This window comes from Podarcis raffonei, chromosome Z, assembly GCF_027172205.1.
Source record: "Podarcis raffonei isolate rPodRaf1 chromosome Z, rPodRaf1.pri, whole genome shotgun sequence".
NCBI lineage: Eukaryota > Metazoa > Chordata > Lepidosauria > Squamata > Lacertidae > Podarcis > Podarcis raffonei.
Genome location: NC_070621.1, coordinates 269603 through 297500, shown reverse-complemented (window position 1 = coordinate 297500; position 27898 = coordinate 269603). Strand labels below are relative to the sequence as shown.

The 27898-nt window shown below is 39.0% G+C and overlaps 2 protein-coding genes across 2 annotated transcripts in view; one reads left to right on the top strand and one right to left on the bottom strand.

The window, feature by feature from the left end:
* LOC128406928 (protein AMBP-like) overlaps positions 1-2576 on the bottom strand; it is a 17049-nt gene extending 14473 nt beyond the window's left edge. Inside the window, exons 1-2 of the mRNA XM_053374825.1 lie at positions 2484-2576; positions 12-154 (exon numbers count right to left, since the gene is read on the bottom strand). Of these exons, the coding sequence (XP_053230800.1) occupies positions 12-154; positions 2484-2576 (236 nt within the window). The remainder of the gene's footprint in view (positions 1-11; positions 155-2483) is intronic.
* Positions 2577-18382: 15806 nt separating this feature from the next.
* Positions 18383-27898, top strand: part of CCDC183 (coiled-coil domain containing 183) — a 110904-nt gene continuing 101388 nt past the window's right edge. Inside the window, exon 1 of the mRNA XM_053374250.1 lies at positions 18383-18470. Within this exon, the coding sequence (XP_053230225.1) occupies positions 18401-18470 (70 nt within the window). The 5' untranslated portion in view covers positions 18383-18400. The remainder of the gene's footprint in view (positions 18471-27898) is intronic.

The window sequence follows — 27898 nt, the reverse complement described above, 5'->3', positions numbered from 1 at the left end:
CAATCTCCCACCTGAGCCGGGTGCTGGTGGCGGTGAGTTCCCCCGGCGCCTTCCCCGGACCGAGAAGCAGAGTCCCGGCGGTGAAGCGGCCGCGATTGGCCTGGACCCAGCGGCAGGTCGAACCCAGGGCCACCTCGTACCATTTGCCGTAGAGCTGGAAATGAGGGGGGAAATAAGATTATTCCGGATGGAGAAATCCTGAGAGAGCCACCAGAACAAAATAAAATAAAAATAAAATAAATAAAATAAATAAAAATAAAGTAATAAAGTAAATAAAGTAAATAAAAATAAAAGAATAATATTAATAATAATAATAATAATAATAAATAAATAAAATAAAATAAAATAAAATAAAAATAAAGTAATAAAGTAATAAAGTAAATAAAAATAATAAAATTATTATTATTATTATTATTATTATTATTATTATTATATTATTATTATTATTATTAATATTATTATTATTCTATTCTTATTCTTATTCTTAGTATTATTAGCCAGTCCTTGGATTTGCCCCCTTCCAAGATTCTTCTGATCTATTAATATTAATATTAATATTAATATTAATATTTTTATGATTAGCCAGCCCTTCCTTTCGCCCCGCTGCCCTTCAAGTCTCAGGCAGTTCCCCAGCCCCACATCCCTTCTTCTGATCTATTATTATTATTATTATTATTATTATTATTATTATTATTATTATACTATTCTTATTCTTATTCTTATTCTTACTCTTAGTATTATTAGCCAGTCCTTGGATTTGCCCCCTTCCAAGATTCTTCTGATCTATTAATATTATCATCATCATCATCATCATCATCATTATTATTATTATTATTATTTCTTAATACCATGAATATTATTATTATCCAGCCCTTCTGCCCCCCTCCCATCCACCCCTTCAAGTCTCAGGCAGTTCCCCACAACCGTTCTTCTGATCTATTATTATTATTATTATTATTATTATTATTATTATTATTATTATTATTAATTATTTTTTATTATTATTATTATTATTATTATTATTATACTATTCTTATTCTTATTCTTACTCTTACTCTTAGTATTATTAGCCAGTCCTTGGATTTGCCCCCTTCCAAGATTCTTCTGATCTATTAATATTATTATTATTATTATTATTATTATTATTACTATTATTATTATTATTAGCCAGCTCTTCCTTTCGCCCCGCTCCCTTCCAAGTGCCGGGCAGTTCCACAGCCCCACAACCCTCACCCTCTGCTAGGGCTAGAGGCTGATACAAATCAAGCTTATATTGTTATTATTATTATTAGTATTATTAGTATTATTATTATTAGTATTAATCATTATTATTATTATTAGCCAGCCCTTCCTTTCTTCCCTCTCCCCTCCACCCCCTGCCCTCCAAGTGACGGGCAGTTCCGCAGATCAAGATTCTTCTGATCTATCATTATTATCATTATTAATACTATTATTATTATTATTATTATTATTATTATTATTAATTCTTAATATCATGAATATTACGATTATCCAGCCCTTCTGCCCCCTCCCATCCACCCCTTCAAGTCTCAGGCAGTTCCGCAGATCAAGATTCTTCTGATCTATCATTATTATCATTATTAATACTATTATTATTATTATTAATTCTTAATATCATGAATATTATGATTATCCAGACCTGCTGCCCCCCTCCCATCCACCCCTTCAAGTCTCAGGCAGTTCCCCCACCCCCTGCCCTCCAAGTGACGGGCAGTTCCGCAGATCAAGATTCTTCTGATATATTCTTATTATTAATACTATTAATAGTATTATTAATCATTATTATTACTATTATTAGCCCTTCCTTCCGCCCCTTCCCTCCACCTCCTGCCCATCAAGTCTCAGGCAGTTCCACAGATCAAGATTCTTCTAGCAAGGCATTACTATTCACATTAATATTATTATTAATAGTATTAATAATAGTATTATTATTCATTATTATTATTACTATTATTGGCCCTTCCTTCCGCCCCTTCCCTCCACCCCCTGCCCTCCAAGTCTCGGGCAGTTCCGCAGGTCAAGATTCTTCTGATATATTCTTATTATTAATACTATTAATAGTATTATTAATCATTATTATTGCTATTATTAGCCCTTCCTTCCGCCCCTTCCCTCCACCTCCTGCCCATTCCAAGGCTAGAGACTGATACTATTACTATTACTATTACTATTATTAATACTATTACTATTATTAATACTATTACTATTAATAATAATAATAATAATAATAATAATAATAATAATATTAGCCAGCCCTTCCTTTCTTCCCCCTTCCTTCCACCTCCTGCCCATCAAGTCTCGGGCAGTTCCGCAGATCAAGATTCTTCTAGCAAGGCATTATTATTCACATTAATATTATTATTATTAGTATTATTATTAGTATTATTAATCACCATTATTGCTATTATTAGCCCTTCCTGCCCATCAAGTCTCGGGCAGTTCCCCAGCCCCACATCCCTCACCTTCTCCACTTCCACAGCCTCCTCTCCTTCTCCTTGGGCGAAACTCGAACCCAGAACCAGCCCCAAAAAGGCGAAAATCACCAATTTCTCCATTTCCCCCCCAGAAAGAGAGAAAAAGAGACGTCCGATTTGGGTGGAAAAAGGGGAAATTCTGGAGTCCGAGAAGAAAGGACTTTCGCCCTGGCTCGGCCCTCGGTTAATTAGTAACTCTCGTTATCGGTCGGGGTCATTAATTAACAGATCATTAACAGATGATTAACAGATAATTAACAGATAGCAGGGGGAATTAAGGAGAGGGAAAAGGTTTGGGTTTCTGGGTTATTCTTATTATTTGCCAGAACCCGTTAGTATTAATAGTATTAATAGTATTATTATTAATAATAATAATATTATTAATAATAATAATATTATTAGTGTTATTAGTCTAATTTATTGAGGGGAGTTTTCTTTGGGGACTACAATTCCCATTATGACTTTTCCTTGATTGTTATTATTATTATTATTTGCCATAACCCGTTAGTATTAATAGTATTAATAATAATAATAATAATAATAATAATAATAATAATAATAATAGTGTTATTGGTCTAATTACTGATGGGAGTTTTCTTTGGGGACTACAATTCCCATTATCACTTGCTCAGTCAAATGATGATTATTATTATTTCCCATAACCCATTAATATTATTAGTATTAATAGCATTATTATTTGTATTATTATTATTAATATTATTAGTGTTATTAGTCTAATTATTGAGGGGAGTTTTGTTTGGGGACTACAATTCCCATTATCACTTGCCCAGTCAAATGATTATTATTATTATTAACTTTTCCATGCTAGTTATTATTATTATTTGCCATAACCCGTTAATAGTATTATTAGTCTTCTTATTAGTAGTATTATCATTAATATTATTAGTGTTATTCGTCTAATTATTGATGGGAGTTTTCTTTGGGGACTACAATTCCCATTATCACTTGCTCAGTCAAATGATTATTATTATTATTATTATTTCCCATAACCCATTAGTATTATTTGTATTATTATTCGTATTATTATTCGTATTATTAGTAATATTATTATTATTAGTATTATTATTGATGGGAGTTTTGTTTGGGGACTACAATTCCCATTATCACTTGCCCAGTCAAATGATTATTATTATTATTATTAACTTTTCCATGCTAGTTATTATTATTATTTGCCATAACCCGTTAATAGTATTATTAGTCTTATTATTAGTAGTATTATCATTAATATTATTAGTGTTATTCGTCTAATTATTGAGGGGAGTTTTCTTTGGGGACTACAATTCCCATTATCACTTGCTCAGTCAAATGATGATGATTATTATTATTTCCCATAACCCATTCGTATTATTTGTATTATTCGTATTATTATTCATATTATTAGTAATATTATTATTAGTATTATTATTGATGGGAGTTTTGTTTGGGGACTACAATTCCCATCATCACTGGGCCTGCTAGCTAAGGATGATGGGAGTTGTAGTCCCAAAAGAGCAGAAGGGCCCAGTTTTGGGACTACAATTCCCATTGTCCTGACCACTGGGCCCATTAGTAAGGCATGATGGGATTTGTAGTCCCCAAAGAGCTGGAGGGTTTTGGGACTACAATTCCCATCATCACTGGGACTACAATTCCCATCACCCCTGATTCCTGGGCCTGCTAGCTAGGCATGATGGGAGTTGTAGTCCCCAAACTCCCATCATGCCTAGCTAGGATGCCCAGTGATGATGGGAATTGTAGTCCCAAAACCCTCCAGCTGTTTCGGGACTACAACTCCCATCATGCCTAGCTAGCAGGCCCAGTGGTCAGAGATGATGGGAATTGTAGTCCCAAGACTGGGCCCTCCAGACTACAATTCCTATCATCCCTGGGGCTGCTAGCAAGGCATGATGGGATTTGTAGTCCCGAAACAGCAGCAGGGCCCACTTTGGGGACTACAATTCCCATCATTACCGGGACTACAATTCCCATCATCCCTGGGCCCGCTAGCTAGGCATGATGGGAGTTTGGGGACTACAATTCCCATCATCACTTGGCCTGTTAGGAAAGCACGATGGGAGTTGTAGTCCCGAAACAGCTGGAGGGTCCACTTTTGGGACTACAATTCCCATCATTACCGGGACTACAATTCCCATCATCCCTGACCACTGGTCCGGCTAGCATGACGAGAGTTAGGGACTACAATTCCCATCATCCCTGGTCCCGCTAGCAAGGCATGGTGGGAGTTTGGGGACTACAAGTCCCATCATCCCTGGACCTGTTAGCTAGACATGATGGGAATTGTAGTCCCAAAACTGGGCCCTCCAGACTACAATTCCCATCACCCCTGACCACTGGGCCTGCTAGCTAAGGACGATGGGAGTTGTAGTCCCAAAAGAGCTGGAGGGCCCAGTTTTGGGACTACAATTCCCATCGTCCCTGGTCCCGCTAGCAAGGCATGATGGGAGTTTTAGGACTACAATTCCCATCATCACTGGGATTACAATTCCCATCGTCCCTGGTCCCGCTAGCAAGGCATGATGGGAGTTTTAGGACTACAATTCCCATCATTACTGGGACTACAATTCCCATCACCACTGGGACTACAATTCCCATCATCCCTGGGCCTGCTAGCAAGAGTTAGGGACTACAATTCCCATCGTCCCTGGTCCCGCTAGCAAGGCATGATGGGAGTTTTAGGACTACAATTCCCATCATTACTGGGACTACAATTCCCATCACCACTGGGACTACAATTCCCATCATCCCTGACCACTGGTCCAGCTAGCATGATGAGAGTTGGGGGACTACAATTCCCATCATCCCTGGGCCTGCTAGCAAGAGTTAGGGACTACAATTCCCATCGTCCCTGGTCCCGCTAGCAAGGCATGATGGGAGTTTTAGGACTACAATTCCCATCATTACTGGGACTACAATTCCCATCACCACTGGGACTACAATTCCCATCATCCCTGACTACTGGTCCAGCTAGCATGACGAGAGTTAGGGACTACAATTCCCATCATCCCTGGGCCTGCTAGCAAGAGTTAGGGACTACAATTCCCATCGTCCCTGGTCCCGCTAGCAAGGCATGATGGGAGTTTTAGGACTACAATTCCCATCATTACTGGGACTACAATTCCCATCACCACTGGGACTACAATTCCCATCATCCCTGACTACTGGTCCAGCTAGCATGACGAGAGTTAGGGACTACAATTCCCATCGTCCCTAGTCCCGCTAGCAAGGCATGATGGGAGTTTTAGGACTACAATTCCCATCATCACTGGGACTACAATTCCCATCATCCCTGACCACTGGTCCGGCTAGCATGACGAGAGTTAGGGACTACAATTCCCATCATCCCTGGTCCCGCTAGCAAGGCATGATGGGAGTTTGGGGACTACAAGTCCCATCATCCCTGGGCCTGTTAGCTAGACATGATGGGAATTGTAGTCCCAAGACTGGGCCCTCCAGACTACAATTCCCATCATCCCTGACCACTGGGCCTGCTAGCAAGGCATGATGGGAGTTTGGGGACTACAATTCCCATCATCACTGGGACTACAATTCCCATCACCCCTGATCCCTGGGCCTGCTAGCTAGGCATGATGGGAGTTGTAGTCCCCAAACGGCTTGCAACTACAATTCCCATCATGCCCGGCTAGCAGGACCAGGGATGATGGGAATTGTAGTCCCCGAACTCCCATCATGCCTAGCTAGCAGGCCCAGGGATGATGGGAATTGTAGTCCCAGAACTGGGCCTGCCACCTGTTTGGGGACTACAACTCCCATCATGCCTAGCGAACAGTGCCACTGACCCGGGATGATGGGAATTGTAGTCCCAGTGATGATGGGTCTTGTAGTCCCCAAACTCCCATCATGCCTTGCTAGCAGGACCAGTGGTCAGGGATGATGGGAATTGTAGTCCCCAAAGTGGGCCCTGCTGCTGTTTCAGGACTACAAATCCCATCATGCCTTGCTAGCAGGCCCAGGGATGATGGGAATTGTAGTCCCCCAGCTGGGCCTGCCACCTGCTTGGGGACTACAACTCCCATCATGCCTAGTGAACAAGCCACTGAACTGGGATGATGGGAATTGTAGTCCCCAAACTGGGCCCTCCAGCTCTTTTGGGACTACAACTCCCATCATCCTTAGCTAGCAGGCCCAGGGATCAGGGATGATGGGAATTGTAGTCTGGAGGGCCCAGTCTTGGGACTACGATTCCCATCATGTCTAGCTAGCAGGTCCAGGGATGATGGGAATTGTAGTCCCGAAACTCCCATCATGCCTAGCTAGCGGGACCAGGGATGATGGGAATTGTAGTCTGGAGGGCCCAGCCTTGGGACTACAATTCCCATCATCCCTGGGCCTGCTAGCTAGGCATGATGGGAGTTCGGGGACTACAATTCCCATCATCACTGGTCCTGCTAGCTGGGCATGATGGGAATTGTAGTTGCAAGCCGTTTGGGGACTACAACTCCCATCATGCCTAGCTAGCAGGCCCAGGGATCAGGGGTGATGGGAATTGTAGTCCCAGCGATGATGGGACTTGTAGTCCACAAACTCCCATCATGCCTAGCTAGCAGGCCCAGGGATCAGGGGTGATGGGAATTGTAGTCCCAGTGATGATGGGACTTGTAGTCCCCAAACTCCCATCATGCCTAGCTAGCAGGCCCAGGGATCAGGGGTGATGGGAATTGTAGTCCCAGTGATGATGGGACTTGTAGTCCCCAAACTCCCATCATGCCTAGCTAGCAGGCCCAGTGGTCAGGGATGATGGGAATTGTAGTCCCCAAAGTGGACCCTCGAGCTGTTTGGGGACTACAACTCCCATCGTGCTTTCCTAACAGGCCCAGGGATGATGGGAATTGTAGTCCCAAAAGTGGGCCCCGCTGCTGTTTCGGGACTACAAATCCCATCATGCCTTGCTAGCAGGCCCAGGGATCAGGGGTGATGGGAATTGTAGTCCCAGTGATGATGGGAATTGTAGTCCCAGTGATGATGGGAATTGTAGTCCCCAAACTCCCATCATGCCTAGCTAGGATGACTAGTGATGATGGGAATTGTAGTCCCAGTGATGATGGGAATTGTAGTCCCAGTGATGATGGGAATTGTAGTCCCCAAACTCCCATCATGCCTAGCTAGGATGCCTAGTGATGATAGGAATTGTAGTCCCAGTGATGATGGGAATTGTAGTCCCAGTGATGATGGGAATTGTAGTCCCCAAACTCCCGTCATGCCTAGCTAGGATGCCTAGTGATGATGGGAATTGTAGTCCCAAAACTGAACCCTCCAGCTGTTTCGGGACTACAACTCCCATCATGCCTAGCTAGCAGGCCCAGTGGTCAGAGATGATGGGAATTGTAGTCCCAAGACTGGGCCCTCCAGACTACAATTCCCATCATCCCTGGGGCTGCTAGCAAGGCATGATGGGATTTGTAGTCCCGAAACAGCAGCAGGGCCCACTTTGGGGACTACAATTCCCATCATTGCTGGGACTACAATTCCCATCATCCCTGACCACTGGTCCAGCTAGCATGATGAGAGTTGGGGGACTACAATTCCCATCATCCCTGGGCCTGCTAGCAAGAGTTAGGGACTACAATTCCCATCATCCCTGGTCCCGCTAGCAAGGCATGATGGGAGGTTTGGGACTACAATTCCCATCATCCCTGGGCCTGTTAGCTAGACATGATGGGAATTGTAGTCCCAAGACTGGACCCTCCAGACTACAATTCCCATCACCCCTGACCACTGGGCCTGCTAGCTAGGCATGATGGGAGTTGTAGTCCCGAAACAGCTGGAGGGTTTTGGGACTACAATTCCCATCATCACTGGGCCTGTTAGATGATGGGAGTTGGGGGACTACAATTCCCATCATCGCTGGGCCTGTTAGATGATGGGAGTTGGGGGACTACAATTCCCATCATCCCTGGTCCTGCTAGCTGGGCATGATGGGAATTGTAGTTGCAGGCCGTTTGGGGACTACAACTCCCATCATGCCTAGCTAGCAGGCCCAGGGATCAGGGATGATGGGAATTGTAGTCCCAGCGATGATGGGAATTGTAGTCCCCAAACTGGGCCTGCCACCTGTTTGGGGACTACAACTCCCATCATGCCTAGCGAACAAGGCCACTGAACTGGGATGATGGGAATTGTAGTCCCAAAACTCCCACAGGCCTTGCTAGCGGGACCAAGGATGATGGGAATTGTAGTCCCAGCAATGATGGGAATTGTAGTCCCAAAAGTGGGACTGCAATTCCCATCATCACTGGGCCTGCTAGCAGGGCATGATGGGAGTTTGGGGACTACAATTCCCATCATCGCTGAGCCTGTTAGATGATGGGAGTTGCGGGACTACAATTCCCATCATCCCTGGTCCTGCTAGCTGGGCATGATGGGAATTGTAGTTGCAGGCCGTTTGGGGACTACAACTCCCATCATGCCTAGCTAGCAGGCCCAGGGATCAGGGATGATGGGAATTGTAGTCCCAGCGATGATGGGAATTGTAGTCCCCAAACTCCCATCATGCCTTGCTAACAGGACCAGTAGTCAGGGATGATGGGAATTGTAGTCCCCAAACTGGGCCCTCCAGCTCTTTTGGGACTGCAACTCCCATCATCCTTAGCTAGCAGGCCCAGGCGTCAGGGGTGATGGGAATTGTAGTCTGGAGGGCCCAGTCTTGGGACTACGATTCCCATCATGTCTAGCTAACAGGCCCAGGGATGATGGGACTTGTAGTCCCCAAACTCCCATCATGCCTTGCTAGCGGGACCAGGGATGATGGGAATTGTAGTCCCTAACTCTCGTCATGCTAGCTGGACCAGTGGTCAGGGATGATGGGAATTGTAGTCCCAGTGGTGATGGGAATTGTAGTCCCAGTAATGATGGGAATTGTAGTCCTAAAACTCCCATCATGCCTTGCTAGCGGGACCAGGGACGATGGGAATTGTAGTCCCTAACTCTTGCTAGCAGGACCAGGGATGATGGGAATTGTAATCCCAGTGATGATGGGAATTGTAGTCCTAAAACTCCCATCATGCCTTGCTAGCAGGACCAGGGATGATGGGAATTGTAGTCCCTAACTCTCGTCATGCTAGCTGGACCAGTAGTCAGGGATGATGGGAATTGTAGTCCCAGTGATGATGAGAATTGTAGTCCCAGTAATGATGGGAATTGTAGTCCTAAAACTCCCATCATGCCTTGCTAGCGGGACCAGGGACGATGGGAATTGTAGTCCCTAACTCTTGCTAGCAGGCCCAGGGATGATGGGAATTGTAGTCCCTAACTCTCGTCATGCTAGCCGGACCAGTGGTCAGGGATGATGGGAATTGTAGTCCCAGTGGTGATGGGAATTGTAGTCCCAGTAATGATGGGAATTGTAGTCCTAAAACTCCCATCATGCCTTGCTAGCGGGACCAGGGACGATGGGAATTGTAGTCCCTAACTCTTGCTAGCAGGCCCAGGGATGATGGGAATTGTAGTCCCTAACTCTCGTCATGCTAGCTGGACCAGTAGTCAGGGATGATGGGAATTGTAGTCCCAGTGGTGATGGGAATTGTAGTCCCAGTAATGATGGGAATTGTAGTCCTAAAACTCCCATCATGCCTTGCTAGCGGGACCAGGGACGATGGGAATTGTAGTCCCTAACTCTTGCTAGCAGGCCCAGGGATGATGGGAATTGTAGTCCCCAAACTGGGCCCTCCAGCTCTTTTGGGACTACAACTCCCATCATCCTTAGCTAGCAGGCCCAGTGGTCAGGGATGATGGGAATTGTAGTCTGGAGGGCCCAGTCTTGGGACTACGATTCCCATCATGTCTAGCTAACAGCCCCAGGGATGATGGGACTTGTAGTCCCCAAACTCCCATCATGCCTTGCTAGCGGGACCAGGGATGATGGGAATTGTAGTCCCCAAACTCCCATCATGCCTAGCTGGACCAGTGGTCAGGGATGATGGGAATTGTAGTCCCAGTAGTGATGGGAATTGTAGTCCCAAAAGTTGGCCCCGCTGCTGTTTCGGGACTACAAATCCCATCATGCCTTGCTAGCAGGCCCAGTGGTCAGGGGTGATGGGAATTGTAGTCCCAGTGATGATGGGAATTGTAGTCCCCATACTCTCATCATGCTAGCTGGACCAGTGGTCAGGGATGATGGGAATTGTAGTCCCAGTAATGATGGGAATTGTAGTCCCAAAAGTGGGCCCTGCTGCTGTTTCGGGACTACAAATCCCATCATGCCTTGCTAGCAGGCCCAGGGATGATGGGAATTGTAGTCCCCAAACTCCCATCATGCCTTGCTAGCGGGACCAGGGATGATGGGAATTGTAGTCCCCAAACTCCCATCATGCCTAGCTAGCGGGACCAGGGATGATGGGAGTTGTAGTCCCCAACCTGGGCCTGCCACCTGTTTGGGGACTACAACTCCCATCATCCTTAGCTAGCAGGCCCAGTGGTCAGGGATGATGGGAATTGTAGTCTGGAGGGCCCAGTCTTGGGACTACGATTCCCATCATGTCTAGCTAACAGGCCCAGGGATGATGGGACTTGTAGTCCCCAAACTCCCATCATGCCTTGCTAGCGGGACCAGGGATGATGGGAATTGTAGTCCCTAACTCTCGTCATGCTAGCCGGACCAGTGGTCAGGGATGATGGGAATTGTAGTCCCAGTGATGATGGGAATTGTAGTCCCAGTAATGATGGGAATTGTAGTCCTAAAACTCCCATCATGCCTTGCTAGCGGGACCAGGGACGATGGGAATTGTAGTCCCTAACTCTTGCTAGCAGGACCAGGGATGATGGGAATTGTAATCCCAGTGATGATGGGAATTGTAGTCCTAAAACTCCCATCATGCCTTGCTAGCGGGACCAGGGATGATGGGAATTGTAGTCCCCAAACTCCCATCATGCCTTGCTCTCGGTGCAACTAATAATAATAATAATAATAATAATAATAATAATAATAATAATAATATCAATTAAAAACCCAGGCAGTCTTTTTTTTAACGAATAAAGCAACTAATAATAATAATAATTAATAATAATAATAATAATAATAATTTCAATTAAAATCCCAGGCAGTCTTTTTTTTAATGAATAAAGCAACTAATAATAATAATAATAATTAATAATAATAATATCAATTAAAATCCCAGGCAGTCTTTTTTTTAATGAATAAAGCAACTAACAATAATAATAATAATAATAATAATAATATCAATTAAAATCCCAGGCAGTCTTTTTTTTAATGAATAAAGCAACTAATAATAATAATAATAATAATAATAATATCAATTAAAATCCCAGGCAGTCTTTTTTTTAACGAATAAAGCAACTAATAATAATAATAATAATAATAATAATAATAATATCAATTAAAATCCCAGGCAGTCTTTTTTTTAATGAATAAAGCAACTAATAATAATAATAATAATAATAATAATAATAATATCAATTAAAAACCCAGGCAGTCTTTTTTTTAACGAATAAAGCAACTAATAATAATAATAATAATAATAATAATAATAATAATAATAATTTCAATTAAAATCCCAGGCAGTCTTTTTTTTAACGAATAAAGCAACTAATAATAATAATAATAATAATAATAATATCAATTAAAAACCCAGGCAGTCTTTTTTTTAACGAATAAAGCAACTAATAATAATAATAATAATAATAATAATAATAATAATAATATCAATTAAAATCCCAGGCAGTCTTTTTTTTAATGAATAAAGCAACTAATAATAATAATAATAATAATAATAATAATAATAATATCAATTAAAATCCCAGGCAGTCTTTTTTTTAATGAATAAAGCAACTAATAATAATAATAATAATAATAATAATAATATCAATTAAAATCCCAGGCAGTCTTTTTTTTAATGAATAAAGCAACTAATAATAATAATAATAATAATAATAATAATATCAATTAAAATCCCAGGCAGTCTTTTTTTAATGAATAAAGCAACTAATAATAATAATAATAATAATAATAATTAATAATAATATCAATTAAAGTTCTAGGCAATCTTTTTTTAAATGGCTAAATCGTGCTTTCAGGGCAACTAATAATAATAATAATAATATCAATTAAAATCCCAGGCAGTCTTTTTTTTAACGAATAAAGCAACTAATAATAATAATAATAATAATAATAATTAATAATAATAATAATATCAATTAAAGTTCTAGGCAATCTTTTTTTAAATGGCTAAATCGTGCTTTCAGGGCAACCAATAAGAATAATAATAATAATATCAATTAAAAACCTGGTCCATCTCTTTTTTAAATGGCTAAATCGTGCTCTCGAGTCGACGAATAATATTAATATTATTAATAATAATAATAATAATGGAGGATCTCTAAACCGGGGATGGCAAAACCTTGCCCAAACTTTATTTTATTCTATTTTATTTTGCAAGCTTTCGGTGACTTTGGGCCATTTTGCAAACTTTGCCCCGTTTTCTGTGTATTTTGCAAGCTTTTCTCCATTCTCTGTTTATTTCTGTCAATGATTGACATCCGTCAGCCAATGATTGACAGTCTGCAAACAGAAGCTGCTGCCTTGGAAAGAATCAAAAATGAAGGTGCATTTAATAGAAATTTAAGCTGCAATTGGCCTGAAACACGGACCGATTTTTCCTATAAAGGCCTGGAAAATAAATTGAATTTCATCAGATTTTTGCAGGAAAATAATGTGAATTTCATCAGATTTTTACAGGAAAATAAATTGAATTTCATCAGATTTTTACAGGAAAATAAATTGAATTTTTACAGGAAAATAATGTGAATTTCATCAGATTTCTACAGGAAAATAATGTGAATTTCACCAGATTTTTACAGGAAAATAAATGGAATTTCATCTGATTTAAGAGGAAAAAAATTGGCTTTTTCCAGTAGAAAAAATATGAATAGGAAAAGGTTAAGAGGAAAATAAGCATCTTTGTTAATTGCCAATATTAACGAGTTGAAAACCCAATTTTGGAAAGCATTGCGTAATGGCTGAATTATTGTTGCCGGTGGAGAGAAGCTCATTAATAGTCTATTATTATTATTATTATTATTATTATTAGTCTATTTATATTATTATAAGTCTATTATTATTAGTCATTATTATTATTATTATTATTATTATTATTATCATCATCTATCATTCCAGGATAGACCCTGGACCCGCCTTCCCTGTCAATCATTCAGTGGGTGGGACTAGAGGACCCTGCTCCGCCTTCCCTGTCAATCATTCCGTCCCTGTCAATCATTTAGTGGGTGGGACTAGCTGACCCTGGCTCCGCCTTCCCTGTCAATCATTCAGAGGGTTGGACTAGACGACTCTGGCTCCGCCTTCCCTGTCAATCATTCAGTGGGTGGGACTAGATGACCCTGGACCCGCCTTCCCTGTCAATCATTCAGGGGGTGGGGCTAGATGATCCTGGCCCCGCCTTCCCTGTCAATCATTTAGTGGGTGGGACTAGATGATCCTGGCCCCGCCTTCCCTGTCAATCATTCAGCGGACCCTGGCTCCGCCTTCCCTGTCAATCATTCAGGGGGTTGGACTAGATGATCCTGGCCCCGCCTTCCCTGTCAATCATTCAGGGGGTGGGGCTAGATGATCCTGGCCCCGCCTTCCTTGTCAATCATTTAGTGGGTTGGGCTAGATGATCCTGGCCCCGCCTTCCCTGTCAATCATTCAGTGGGTGGGACTAGACGACTCTGGCTCCGCCTTCCCTGTCAATCATTCAGGGGTGGGACTAGATGACTCTGGCTCCGCCTTCCCTGTCAATCATTTAGCGGACACTGACCCCGCCTTCCCTGTCAATCATCCAGCGAACCCTGGCTCCGCCTTCCCTGTCAATCATTCAGCGGACCCTGGCCCCGCCTTCCCTGTCAATCATTCAGTGGGTGGGACTAGAGGACCCTGGCTCTGTTTTCCCTGTCAATCATTCATCGGACCATGGCCCCGCCTTCCCTGTCAATCATTCAGCGGACCCTGGACCCGCCTCCCCTGTCACTCATTCAGCGGACCCTGGCCCCGCCTTCCCTGTCAATCATTCAGTGGGTGGGACAAGAGGACCCTGGCCCCGCCTTCCCTGTCAATCATTCAGCGGACCCTGGCCCCGCCTTCCCTGTCACTCATTCAGTGGACACTGGCTCCGCCTTCCCTGTCAATCATTCAGTGGGTGGGACTAGAGGACCCTGGCCTTGCCTTCCCTGTCAATCATTCAGTGGGTGGGACTAGAGGACCCTGGCTCCGCCTTCCCTGTCAATCATTCAGTGGGTGGGACTAGAGGACCCTGGCTCCGCCTTCCTGTCAATCATTCAGCGGACCCTGGCCCCGCCTCCCCTGTCAATCATTCAGTGGGTGGGACTAGAGGACCCTGGCTCCGCCTTCCTGTCAATCATTCAGCGGACCCTGACTCCGCCTTCCTGTCAATCATTCAGCGGACCCTGGCCCCGCCTTCCCTGTCAATCATTCAGTGGGTGGGACTAGAGGACCCTGGCTCCGCCTTCCTGTCAATCATTCAGCGGACCCTGGCCCCGCCTCCCCTGTCAATCATTCAGTGGGTGGGACTAGAGGACCCTGGCCCCGCCTTCCCTGTCAATCATTCAGTGGGTGGGACTAGAGGACCCTGGACCCGCCTCCCCTGTCACTCATTCAGCGGACAGTGGCTCCGCCTTCCCTGTCAATCATTCAGCGGACCTTGGCTCCGCCTTCCCTGTCAATTATTCAGTGGGTGGGACTAGATGACTCTGGCTCCGCCTTCCCTGTCAATCATTCAGAGGGTTGGACTAGATGATCTGGCTCCGCCTTCCCTGTCAATCATTCAGTGGGTGGGACTAGAGGACCCTGGCTCTGCCTTCCCTGTCAATCATCCAGCGGACCCTGGCCCCGCCTTCCCTGTCAATCATCCAGCGGACCCTGGCCCCGCCTTCCCTGTCAATCATTCAGCAGACCCTGGCCCCGCCTTCCCTGTCAATCATTCAGGGGGTTGGACTAGATGATCCTGGCTCCGCCTTCCCTGTCAATCATTCAGTGGGTGGGACTAGACAACTCTGGCTCCGCCTTCCCTGTCAATCATTCAGTGGGTGGGACTAGAGGACCCTGGACCCGCCTCCCCTGTCACTCATTCAGCGGACAGTGGCTCCGCCTTCCCTGTCAATCATTCAGCGGACCCCGGCCCCGCCTTCCCTGTCAATCATTCAGCGGACCCTGGACCCGCCTTCCCTGTCAATCATTCAGCGGACCCTGGACCCGCCTTCCCTGTCAATCATTCAGCGGACCCTGGACCCGCCTTCCCTGTCAATCATTCAGCGGACCCTGGACCCGCCTTCCCTGTCAATCATTCAGCAGACCCTGGACCCGCCTTCCATGTCAATCATTCAGCGGACCCTGGACCCGCCTTCCCTGTCAATCATTCAGCTGACCCTGGCCCCGCCTTCCCTGTCAATCATCCAGCGGACCCTGGCCCCGCCTTCCCTGTCAATCATTCAGCGGACCCTGGCCCCGCCTTCCCTGTCAATCATCCAGCGGACCCTGGCCCCGCCTTCCCTGTCAATCATTCAGCGGACCCTGGCCCCGCCTTCCCTGTCAATCATCCAGCGGACCCTGGCCCCGCCTTCCCTGTCAATCATTCAGCGGACACTGGAACCGCCTTCCCTGTCAATCATTCAGTGGGTGGGACTAGAGGACCCTGCTCCACCTTCCCTGTCAATCATTCCGTCCCTGTCAATCATTCAGGGGGTTGGACTAGATGCCCCTGGCCCCGCCTCCCCTGTCAATCATTTGTTCCCTGTCAATCATTCCGGGATTCAGTGGGTGGGACTAGAGGACCCCGGCCCCGCCTCCCCTGTCAATCATTCCTGGATTCAGTTAGACCCTCCATCCCTGTCAATCATTCAGTGGGTGGGACTAGACGACTCTGGCTCCGCCTTCCCTGTCAATCATTTATTGGGTGGGACTAGCTGACCCTGGCTCCGCCTTCCCTGTCAGTCATTCAGCGGACCCTGGCCCCGCCTTCCCTTTCAATCATTCAGTGGGTGGGACTAGACGACTCTGGCTCCGCCTTCCCCGTCAATCATTCAGTGGGTGGGGCTAGAGGACCCTGCTCGCCTTCCCTGTCAATCATTCCGTCCCTGTCAATCATTTAGTGGGTGGGACTAGCTGACCCTGGCTCCGCCTTCCCTGTCAATAATTCAGTGGGTGGGACTAGAGGACCCTGGCTCCGCCTTCCCTGTCAATCATTCAGTGGGTGGGACTAGATGATCCTGGCCCCGCCTTCCCTGTCAATCATTCAGTGGGTGGGACTAGATGATCCTGGCCCCGCCTTCCCTGTCAATCATTCAGTGGGTGGGACTAGATGATCCTGGCCCCGCCTTCCCTGTCAATCATTCAGTGGGTGGGACTAGAGGACCCTGGCTCCGCCTTCCCTGTCAATCATTTAGTGGGTGGGACTAGCTGACCCTGGCCCCGCCTTCCCTGTCAATCATTCAGTGGGTGGGACTAGATGATCCTGGCCCCGCCTTCCCTGTCAATCATTCAGGGGGTTGGACTAGAGGATCCTGGCTCCGCCTTCCCTGTCAATCATTCAGTGGGTGGGACTAGCTGACCCTGGCTCCGCCTTCCCTGTCAATCATTTAGTGGGTGGGACTAGCTGACCCTGGCCCCGCCTTCCCTGTCAATCATTCAGTGGGTGGGACTAGATGATCCTGGCCCCGCCTTCCCTGTCAATCATTCAGTGGGTGGGACTAGATGATCCTGGCCCCGCCTTCCCTGTCAATCATTCAGCGGACCTTGGCTCCGCCTTCCCTGTCAATTATTCAGTGGGTGGGACTAGATGACTCTGGCTCCGCCTTCCCTGTCAATCATTCAGAGGGTTGGACTAGATGATCTGGCTCCGCCTTCCCTGTCAATCATTCAGTGGGTGGGACTAGAGGACCCTGGCTCTGCCTTCCCTGTCAATCATTCAGGGGACCCTGGCCCCGCCTTCCCTGTCAATCATCCAGCGGACCCTGGCCCCGCCTTCCCTGTCAATCATTCAGCAGACCCTGGCCCCGCCTTCCCTGTCAATCATTCAGGGGGTGGGACTAGATGATCCTGGCCCCGCCTTCCCTGTCAATCATTCAGCGGACCTTGGCTCCGCCTTCCCTGTCAATTATTCAGTGGGTGGGACTAGATGACTCTGGCTCCGCCTTCCCTGTCAATCATTCAGAGGGTTGGACTAGATGATCTGGCTCCGCCTTCCCTGTCAATCATTCAGTGGGTGGGACTAGAGGACCCTGGCTCTGCCTTCCCTGTCAATCATCCAGCGGACCCTGGCCCCCCCTTCCCTGTCAATCATCCAGCGGACCCTGGCCCCGCCTTCCCTGTCAATCATTCAGCAGACCCTGGCCCCGCCTTCCCTGTCAATCATTCAGGGGGTTGGACTAGATGATCCTGGCTCCGCCTTCCCTGTCAATCATTCAGTGGGTGGGACTAGACAACTCTGGCTCCGCCTTACCTGTCAATCATTCAGTGGGTGGGACTAGAGGACCCTGGCTCTGCCTTCCCTGTCAATCATTCAGCGGACCCTGGCCCCGCCTTCCCTGTCAATCATCCAGCGGACCCTGGCCTCGCCTTCCCTGTCAATCATTCCGTCCCTGTCCATCATTCAGCGGACCCTGGCCCCGCCTCCCCTGTCAATCATTCCTGGATTCAGTTAGACCCTCCATCCCTGCCAATCATTCAGTGGGCGGGACTAGCTGACCCTGGCCCCGCCTCCCCTGTCAATCATTCCGACCAGCCTAGAACGCCCATGGGGAAGCCTGTGATGTCACAACCGCCTCTGTGACATCACACAGGGGGTCCGTGGGCGGGGCTTCCTTGGCCCCGCCCCCTTGGGGACGCCCTTCACTCGTTGGCCATGCGGTTCGCCAGGAGGAGGGACCTCCTGGAGCAGATTGACGGCCTTCAGGCCATCATCCACCTGCAAGGTTATTATTATTATTATTATTATTATTATTATTATTATTATTATTATTATTCATATAACCTAATTAATCTACTCTTATTACTATACTCTTATTATACTCTTATTATACTATTAAACTTTAATATAATATAATAATAACTTGCAAGGTTATTATTATTATTATTATTATTATTATTATTAATATTATTATTATTATTATTATTATTATTATTATTATTATTATATCCTAGCTTGATTCGTTCTATTTTACTTTGCTTAATATACTCTTCTAATACTCTTGTCTTACTCTCATTATCTTAGATTATACTCTTCATATATCCTAATTTATATTAAACTTTAATAGTATAATAATATATTAATTAGGATATATGAAGAGTATCATCTAAGATAATGAGAGTAAGACAAGAGTATTAGAAGAGTATATTAAACAAAGTAAAATAGAACGAATCAAGCTAGGATATTATTATTATTATTATTATTATTATTATTATTATTATTATTATTAATATACTTATTAATACACTCTTATTGATACACTCTTTTATATTACTCTCATTCTACTCTTCATATAATCTTATTAATATACTCTTATTACTCTTAAATACTCTTATATACTCTTATTACTCTTATACTATTAAACTTTAATATAATATAATAATAACTTGCAAGGTTATTATTATTATTATTATTATTCATATAACCTAATTAATCTACTCTTATTACTATACTCTTATTATACTCTTATTATACTATTAAACTTTAATATAATATAATAATAACTTGCAAGGTTATTATTATTATTATTATTATTATTATTATTATTATTCATATAACCTAATTAATCTACTCTTATTACTATACTCTTATTATACTCTTATTATACTCTTATTATACTATTAAACTTTAATATAATATAATAATAACTGGCAAGGTTATTATTATTATTATTATTATTATTAAGACACCCTTATTAAGACACTCTTATTAAGACACCCTTATTAATACACTCTTATTAATACACCCTTATTAAGACACTCTTATTAAGACACTCTTATTAATACACCCTTATTAAGACACTCTAATTAATATACTCTAATTAAGACACTCTTATTAATATACTCTTATTAAGACACCCTTATTAATACACCCTTATTAATACACCCTTATTAATACACTCTTATTAATGCACCCTTATTAATACACCCTTATTAAGACACTCTTATTAATACACCCTTATTAATACACCCTTATTAAGACACTCTTATTAAGACACTCTTATTAATACACCCTTATTAATACACCCTTATAAATACACCCTTATTAATATACTCTAATTAATACACCCTTATTAATACACTCTTATTAATATATTCTAATTAAGACACTCTTATTAATATACACTTATTAAGACACCCTTATTAAGACACCCTTATTAATACACTCTTATTAAGACACCCTTATTAAGACACTCTTATTAATACACCCTTATTAATACACTCTTATTAATACACTCTTATTAATACACCCTTATTAATACACTCTTATTAATACACTCTTATTAAGACACTCTTATTAAGACACTCTTATTAATATACTCTAATTAAGACACTCTTATTAATATACTCTTATTAAGACACCCTTATTAATACACCCTTATTAATACACTCTTATTAAGACACCCTTATTAAGACACTCTTATTAATACACCCTTATTAATACACTCTTATTAATACACTCTTATTAATACACTCTTATTAAGACACTCTTATTAATACACCCTTATTAATACACCCTTATTAATACACCCTTATTAAGACACTCTTATTAAGACACTCTTATTAATACACCCTTATTAATACACTCTTATTAATACACTCTTATTAATACACCCTTATTAAGACACTCTTATTAAGACACTCTTATTAAGACACTCTTATTAAGACACCCTTATTAAGACACTCTTATTAATATACTCTAATTAAGACACTCTTATTAATACACCCTTATTAATACACTCTTATTAATACACTCTTATTAATACACTCTTATTAATACACCCTTATTAATACACTCTTATTAAGACACTCTTATTAAGACACTCTTATTAAGACACCCTTATTAAGACACTCTTATTAATATACTCTAATTAATACACCCTTATTAATACACTCTTATTAAGACACTCTTATTAATACACCCTTATTAATACACCCTTATTAATACACCCTTATTAAGACACTCTTATTAATACACTCTTATTAATACACCCTTATTAATACACCCTTATTAATACACCCTTATTAATACACTCTTATTAAGACACTCTTATTACGACACCCTTATTAATATACTCTATTTAATACACCCTTATTAATACACTCTTATTAATATATTCCAATTAAGACACTCTTATTAATATACACTTATTAAGACACCCTTATTAATACACCCTTATTAATACACCCTTATTAATACACCCTTGTTAAGACATTCTTATTAATACACCCTTATTAATACACTCTTATTAATACACTTATTAAGACACTCTTATTAAGACACCCTTATTAATACACCCTTATTAATACACTCTTATTAAGACACTCTTATTAAGACACCCTTATTAATATACTCTATTTAATACACCCTTATGAATACACTCTTATTAATATATTCCAATTAAGACACTCTTATTAATATACACTTATTAAGACACCCTTATTAATACACCCTTATTAATACACCCTTATTAATACACCCTTGTTAAGACATTCTTATTAATACACCCTTATTAATACACTCTTATTAATACACTTATTAAGACACTCTTATTAATACACCCTTATTAATACACCCTTATTAATACACCCTTATTAATACACTCTTATTAAGACACTCTTATTACGACACCCTTATTAATATACTCTATTTAATACACCCTTATGAATACACTCTTATTAATATATTCCAATTAAGACACTCTTATTAATATACACTTATTAAGACACCCTTATTAAGACACTCTTATTAATATACTCTAATTAAGACTCTTATTAATATACTCTTATTAAGACACTCTTATTAAGACACTCTTATTAATACACCCTTATTAATACACCCTTATTAATACACCCTTATTAATACACTCTTATTAAGACACTCTTATTAATACACCCTTATTAATACACCCTTATTAATATACTCTAATTAATACACCCTTATTAATACACTCTTATTAATATATTCTAATTAAGACACTCTTATTAATATACACTTATTAAGACACCCTTATTAATACACCCTTATTAAGACACCCTTATTAAGACACCCTTATTAAGACACCCTTATTAATACACCCTTATTAATACACTCTTATTAAGACACTCTTATTAATACACCCTTATTAATACACCCTTATTAATACACCCTTATTAATACACTCTTATTAAGACACTCTTATTAAGACACCCTTATTAATATACTCTAATTAAGACACTCTTATTAATATACTCTTATTAAGACACTCTTATTAATATACTCTAATTAAGACACTCTTATTAATATACTCTTATTAAGACACCCTTATTAATACACCCTTATTAACACACCCTTATTAATACACTCTTATTAATACACCCTTATTAATACACCCTTATTAAGACACTCTTATTAAGACACTCTTATTAATACACCCTTATTAATACACCCTTATTAATACACCCTTATTAAGACACTCTTATTAAGACACTCTTATTAATACACCCTTATTAATACACCCTTATTAATACACCCTTATTAATACACCCTTATTAATATATTCTAATTAAGACACTCTTATTAATATACACTTATTAAGACACCCTTATTAAGACACCCTTATTAATACACTCTTATTAAGACACCCTTATTAAGACACTCTTATTAATACACCCTTATTAATACACCCTTATTAAGACACTCTTATTAAGACACTCTTATTAATACACCCTTATTAATACACCCTTATAAATACACCCTTATTAATATACTCTAATTAATACACCCTTATTAATACACTCTTATTAATATATTCTAATTAAGACACTCTTATTAATATACACTTATTAAGACACTCTTATTAATACACCCTTATTAATACACTCTTATTAATACACTCTTATTAATACACCCTTATTAATACACTCTTATTAATACACTCTTATTAAGACACTCTTATTAAGACACTCTTATTAATATACTCTAATTAAGACACTCTTATTAATATACTCTTATTAAGACACCCTTATTAATACACCCTTATTAATACACTCTTATTAAGACACCCTTATTAAGACACTCTTATTAATACACCCTTATTAATACACCCTTATTAATACACTCTTATTAATACACTCTTATTAAGACACTCTTATTAATACACCCTTATTAATACACCCTTATTAATACACCCTTATTAAGACACTCTTATTATGACACTCTTATTAATACACCCTTATTAATACACTCTTATTAATACACTCTTATTAATACACTCTTATTAATACACCCTTATTAAGACACTCTTATTAAGACACTCTTATTAAGACACTCTTATTAAGACACTCTTATTAATATACTCTAATTAAGACACTCTTATTAATACACCCTTATTAATACACTCTTATTAATACACTCTTATTAATACACTCTTATTAATACACCCTTATTAATACACTCTTATTAAGACACTCTTATTAAGACACTCTTATTAAGACACCCTTATTAAGACACTCTTATTAATATACTCTAATTAATACACCCTTATTAATACACTCTTATTAAGACACTCTTATTAATACACCCTTATTAAGACACCCTTATTAAGACACCCTTATTAAGACACTCTTATTAATACACTCTTATTAATACACCCTTATTAATACACCCTTATTAATACACCCTTATTAATACACTCTTATTAAGACACTCTTATTACGACACCCTTATTAATATACTCTATTTAATACACCCTTATTAATACACTCTTATTAATATATTCCAATTAAGACACTCTTATTAATATACACTTATTAAGACACCCTTATTAATACACCCTTATTAATACACCCTTATTAATACACCCTTGTTAAGACATTCTTATTAATACACCCTTATTAATACACTCTTATTAATACACTTATTAAGACACTCTTATTAAGACACCCTTATTAATACACCCTTATTAATACACTCTTATTAAGACACTCTTATTAAGACACCCTTATTAATATACTCTATTTAATACACCCTTATGAATACACTCTTATTAATATATTCCAATTAAGACACTCTTATTAATATACACTTATTAAGACACCCTTATTAATACACCCTTATTAATACACCCTTATTAATACACCCTTGTTAAGACATTCTTATTAATACACCCTTATTAATACACTCTTATTAATACACTTATTAAGACACTCTTATTAATACACCCTTATTAATACACCCTTATTAATACACCCTTATTAATACACTCTTATTAAGACACTCTTATTACGACACCCTTATTAATATACTCTATTTAATAAACCCTTATGAATACACTCTTATTAATATATTCCAATTAAGACACTCTTATTAATATACACTTATTAAGACACCCTTATTAAGACACTCTTATTAATATACTCTAATTAAGACACTCTTATTAATATACTCTTATTAAGACACTCTTATTAAGACACTCTTATTAATACACCCTTATTAATACACCCTTATTAATACACCCTTATTAATACACTCTTATTAAGACACTCTTATTAATACACCCTTATTAATACACCCTTATTAATATACTCTAATTAATACACCCTTATTAATACACTCTTATTAATATATTCTAATTAAGACACTCTTATTAATATACACTTATTAAGACACCCTTATTAATACACCCTTATTAAGACACCCTTATTAAGACACCCTTATTAATACACCCTTATTAATACACCCTTATTAATACACTCTTATTAAGACACTCTTATTAATACACCCTTATTAATACACCCTTATTAATACACCCTTATTAATACACTCTTATTAAGACACTCTTATTAAGACACCCTTATTAATATACTCTAATTAAGACACTCTTATTAATATACTCTTATTAAGACACTCTTATTAATATACTCTAATTAAGACACTCTTATTAATATACTCTTATTAAGACACCCTTATTAATACACCCTTATTAATACACCCTTATTAATACACTCTTATTAATACACCCTTATTAATACACCCTTATTAAGACACTCTTATTAAGACACTCTTATTAATACACCCTTATTAATACACCCTTATTAATACACCCTTATTAAGACACTCTTATTAAGACACTCTTATTAATACACCCTTATTAATACACCCTTATTAATACACCCTTATTAATACACCCTTATTAATATATTCTAATTAAGACACTCTTATTAATATACACTTATTAAGACACCCTTATTAAGACACCCTTATTAATACACTCTTATTAAGACACCCTTATTAAGACACTCTTATTAATACACCCTTATTAATACACTCTTATTAATACACTCTTATTAATACACTCTTATTAATACACCCTTATTAATACACTCTTATTAAGACACTCTTATTAAGACACTCTTATTAAGACACCCTTATTAAGACACTCTTATTAATATACTCTAATTAAGACACTCTTATTAATACACCCTTATTAATACACCCTTATTAATACACCCTTATTAATATACTCTAATTAATACACCCTTATTAATACACTCTTATTAATATATTCTAATTAAGACACTCTTATTAATATACACTTATTAAGACACCCTTATTAAGACACCCTTATTAATACACTCTTATTAAGACACCCTTATTAAGACACTCTTATTAATACACCCTTATTAATACACTCTTATTAATACACTCTTATTAATACACCCTTATTAATACACTCTTATTAATACACTCTTATTAAGACACTCTTATTAAGACACTCTTATTAATATACTCTAATTAAGACACTCTTATTAATATACTCTTATTAAGACACCCTTATTAATACACCCTTATTAATACACTCTTATTAAGACACCCTTATTAAGACACTCTTATTAATACACCCTTATTAATACACTCTTATTAATATACTCTTATTAAGACACCCTTATTAATACACCCTTATTAATACACTCTTATTAATATATTCTAATTAAGACACTCTTATTAATATACACTTATTAAGACACCCTTATTAAGACACCCTTATTAATACACTCTTATTAAGACACCCTTATTAAGACACTCTTATTAATACACCCTTATTAATACACTCTTATTAATACACTCTTATTAAGACACTCTTATTAAGACACTCTTATTAAGACACCCTTATTAAGACACTCTTATTAATATACTCTAATTAAGACACTCTTATTAATATACTCTTATTAAGACACCCTTATTAATACACCCTTATTAATACACCCTTATTAATACACTCTTATTAATACACCCTTATTAATACACCCTTATTAAGACACTCTTATTAAGACACCCTTATTAATACACCCTTATTAATACACCCTTATTAATACACCCTTATTAATACACTCTTATTAAGACACTCTTATTAATACACCCTTATTAATACACCCTTATTAAGACACTCTTATTAAGACACTCTTATTAATACACCCTTATTAATACACCCTTATTAATACACCCTTATTAATATACTCTAATTAATACACCCTTATTAATACACTCTTATTAATATATTCTAATTAAGACACAATTATTAATATACACTTATTAAGACACCCTTATTAAGACACTCTTATTAATACACCCTTATTAATACACTCTTATTAATACACTCTTATTAATACACCCTTATTAATACACTCTTATTAAGACACTCTTATTAAGACACTCTTATTAAGACACTCTTATTAATATACTCTAATTAAGACACTCTTATTAATATACTCTTATTAAGACACCCTTATTAATACACCCTTATTAATACACTCTTATTAAGACACCCTTATTAAGACACTCTTATTAATACACCCTTATTAATACACTCTTATTAATACACTCTTATTAAGACACTCTTATTAAGACACTCTTATTAAGACACCCTTATTAATACACCCTTATTAATACACTCTTATTAATATATTCTAATTAAGACACTCTTATTAATATACACTTATTAAGACACCCTTATTAATACACCCTTATTAATACACTCTTATTAAGACACCCTTATTAAGACACTCTTATTAATACACTCTTATTAATACACTCTTATTAATACACTCTTATTAAGACACTCTTATTAAGACACTCTTATTAAGACACCCTTATTAAGACACTCTTATTAATATACTCTAATTAAGACACTCTTATTAATACACCCTTATTAATACACTCTTATTAATACACTCTTATTAATACACTCTTATTAATACACCCTTATTAATACACTCTTATTAAGACACTCTTATTAAGACACCCTTATTAAGACACTCTTATTAATATACTCTAATTAATACACCCTTATTAAGACACTCTTATTAAGACACTCTTATTAATACACCCTTATTAATACACCCTTATTAATACACCCTTATTAAGACACTCTTATTAATACACTCTTATTAATACACCCTTATTAATACACCCTTATTAATACACCCTTATTAATACACTCTTATTAAGACACTCTTATTACGACACCCTTATTAATATACTCCATTTAATACACCCTTATGAATACACTCTTATTAATATATTCCAATTAAGACACTCTTATTAATATACACTTATTAAGACACCCTTATTAAGACACCCTTATTAAGACACCCTTATTAATACACCCTTGTTAAGACATTCTTATTAATACACCCTTATTAATACACTCTTATTAAGACACTCTTATTAAGACACTCTTATTAAGACACCCTTATTAAGACACTCTTATTAATATACTCTAATTAAGACACTCTTATTAATATACTCTTATTAAGACACCCTTATTAATACACCCTTATTAATACACCCTTATTAATACACTCTTATTAATACACCCTTATTAAGACACCCTTATTAATACACCCTTATTAATACACCCTTATTAATACACCCTTATTAATACACTCTTATTAAGACACTCTTATTAATACACCCTTATTAATACACCCTTATTAAGACACTCTTATTAAGACACTCTTATTAATACACCCTTATTAATACACCCTTATTAATATACTCTAATTAATACACCCTTATTAATACACTCTTATTAATATATTCTAATTAAGACACTCTTATTAATATACACTTATTAAGACACCCTTATTAAGACACCCTTATTAATACACTCTT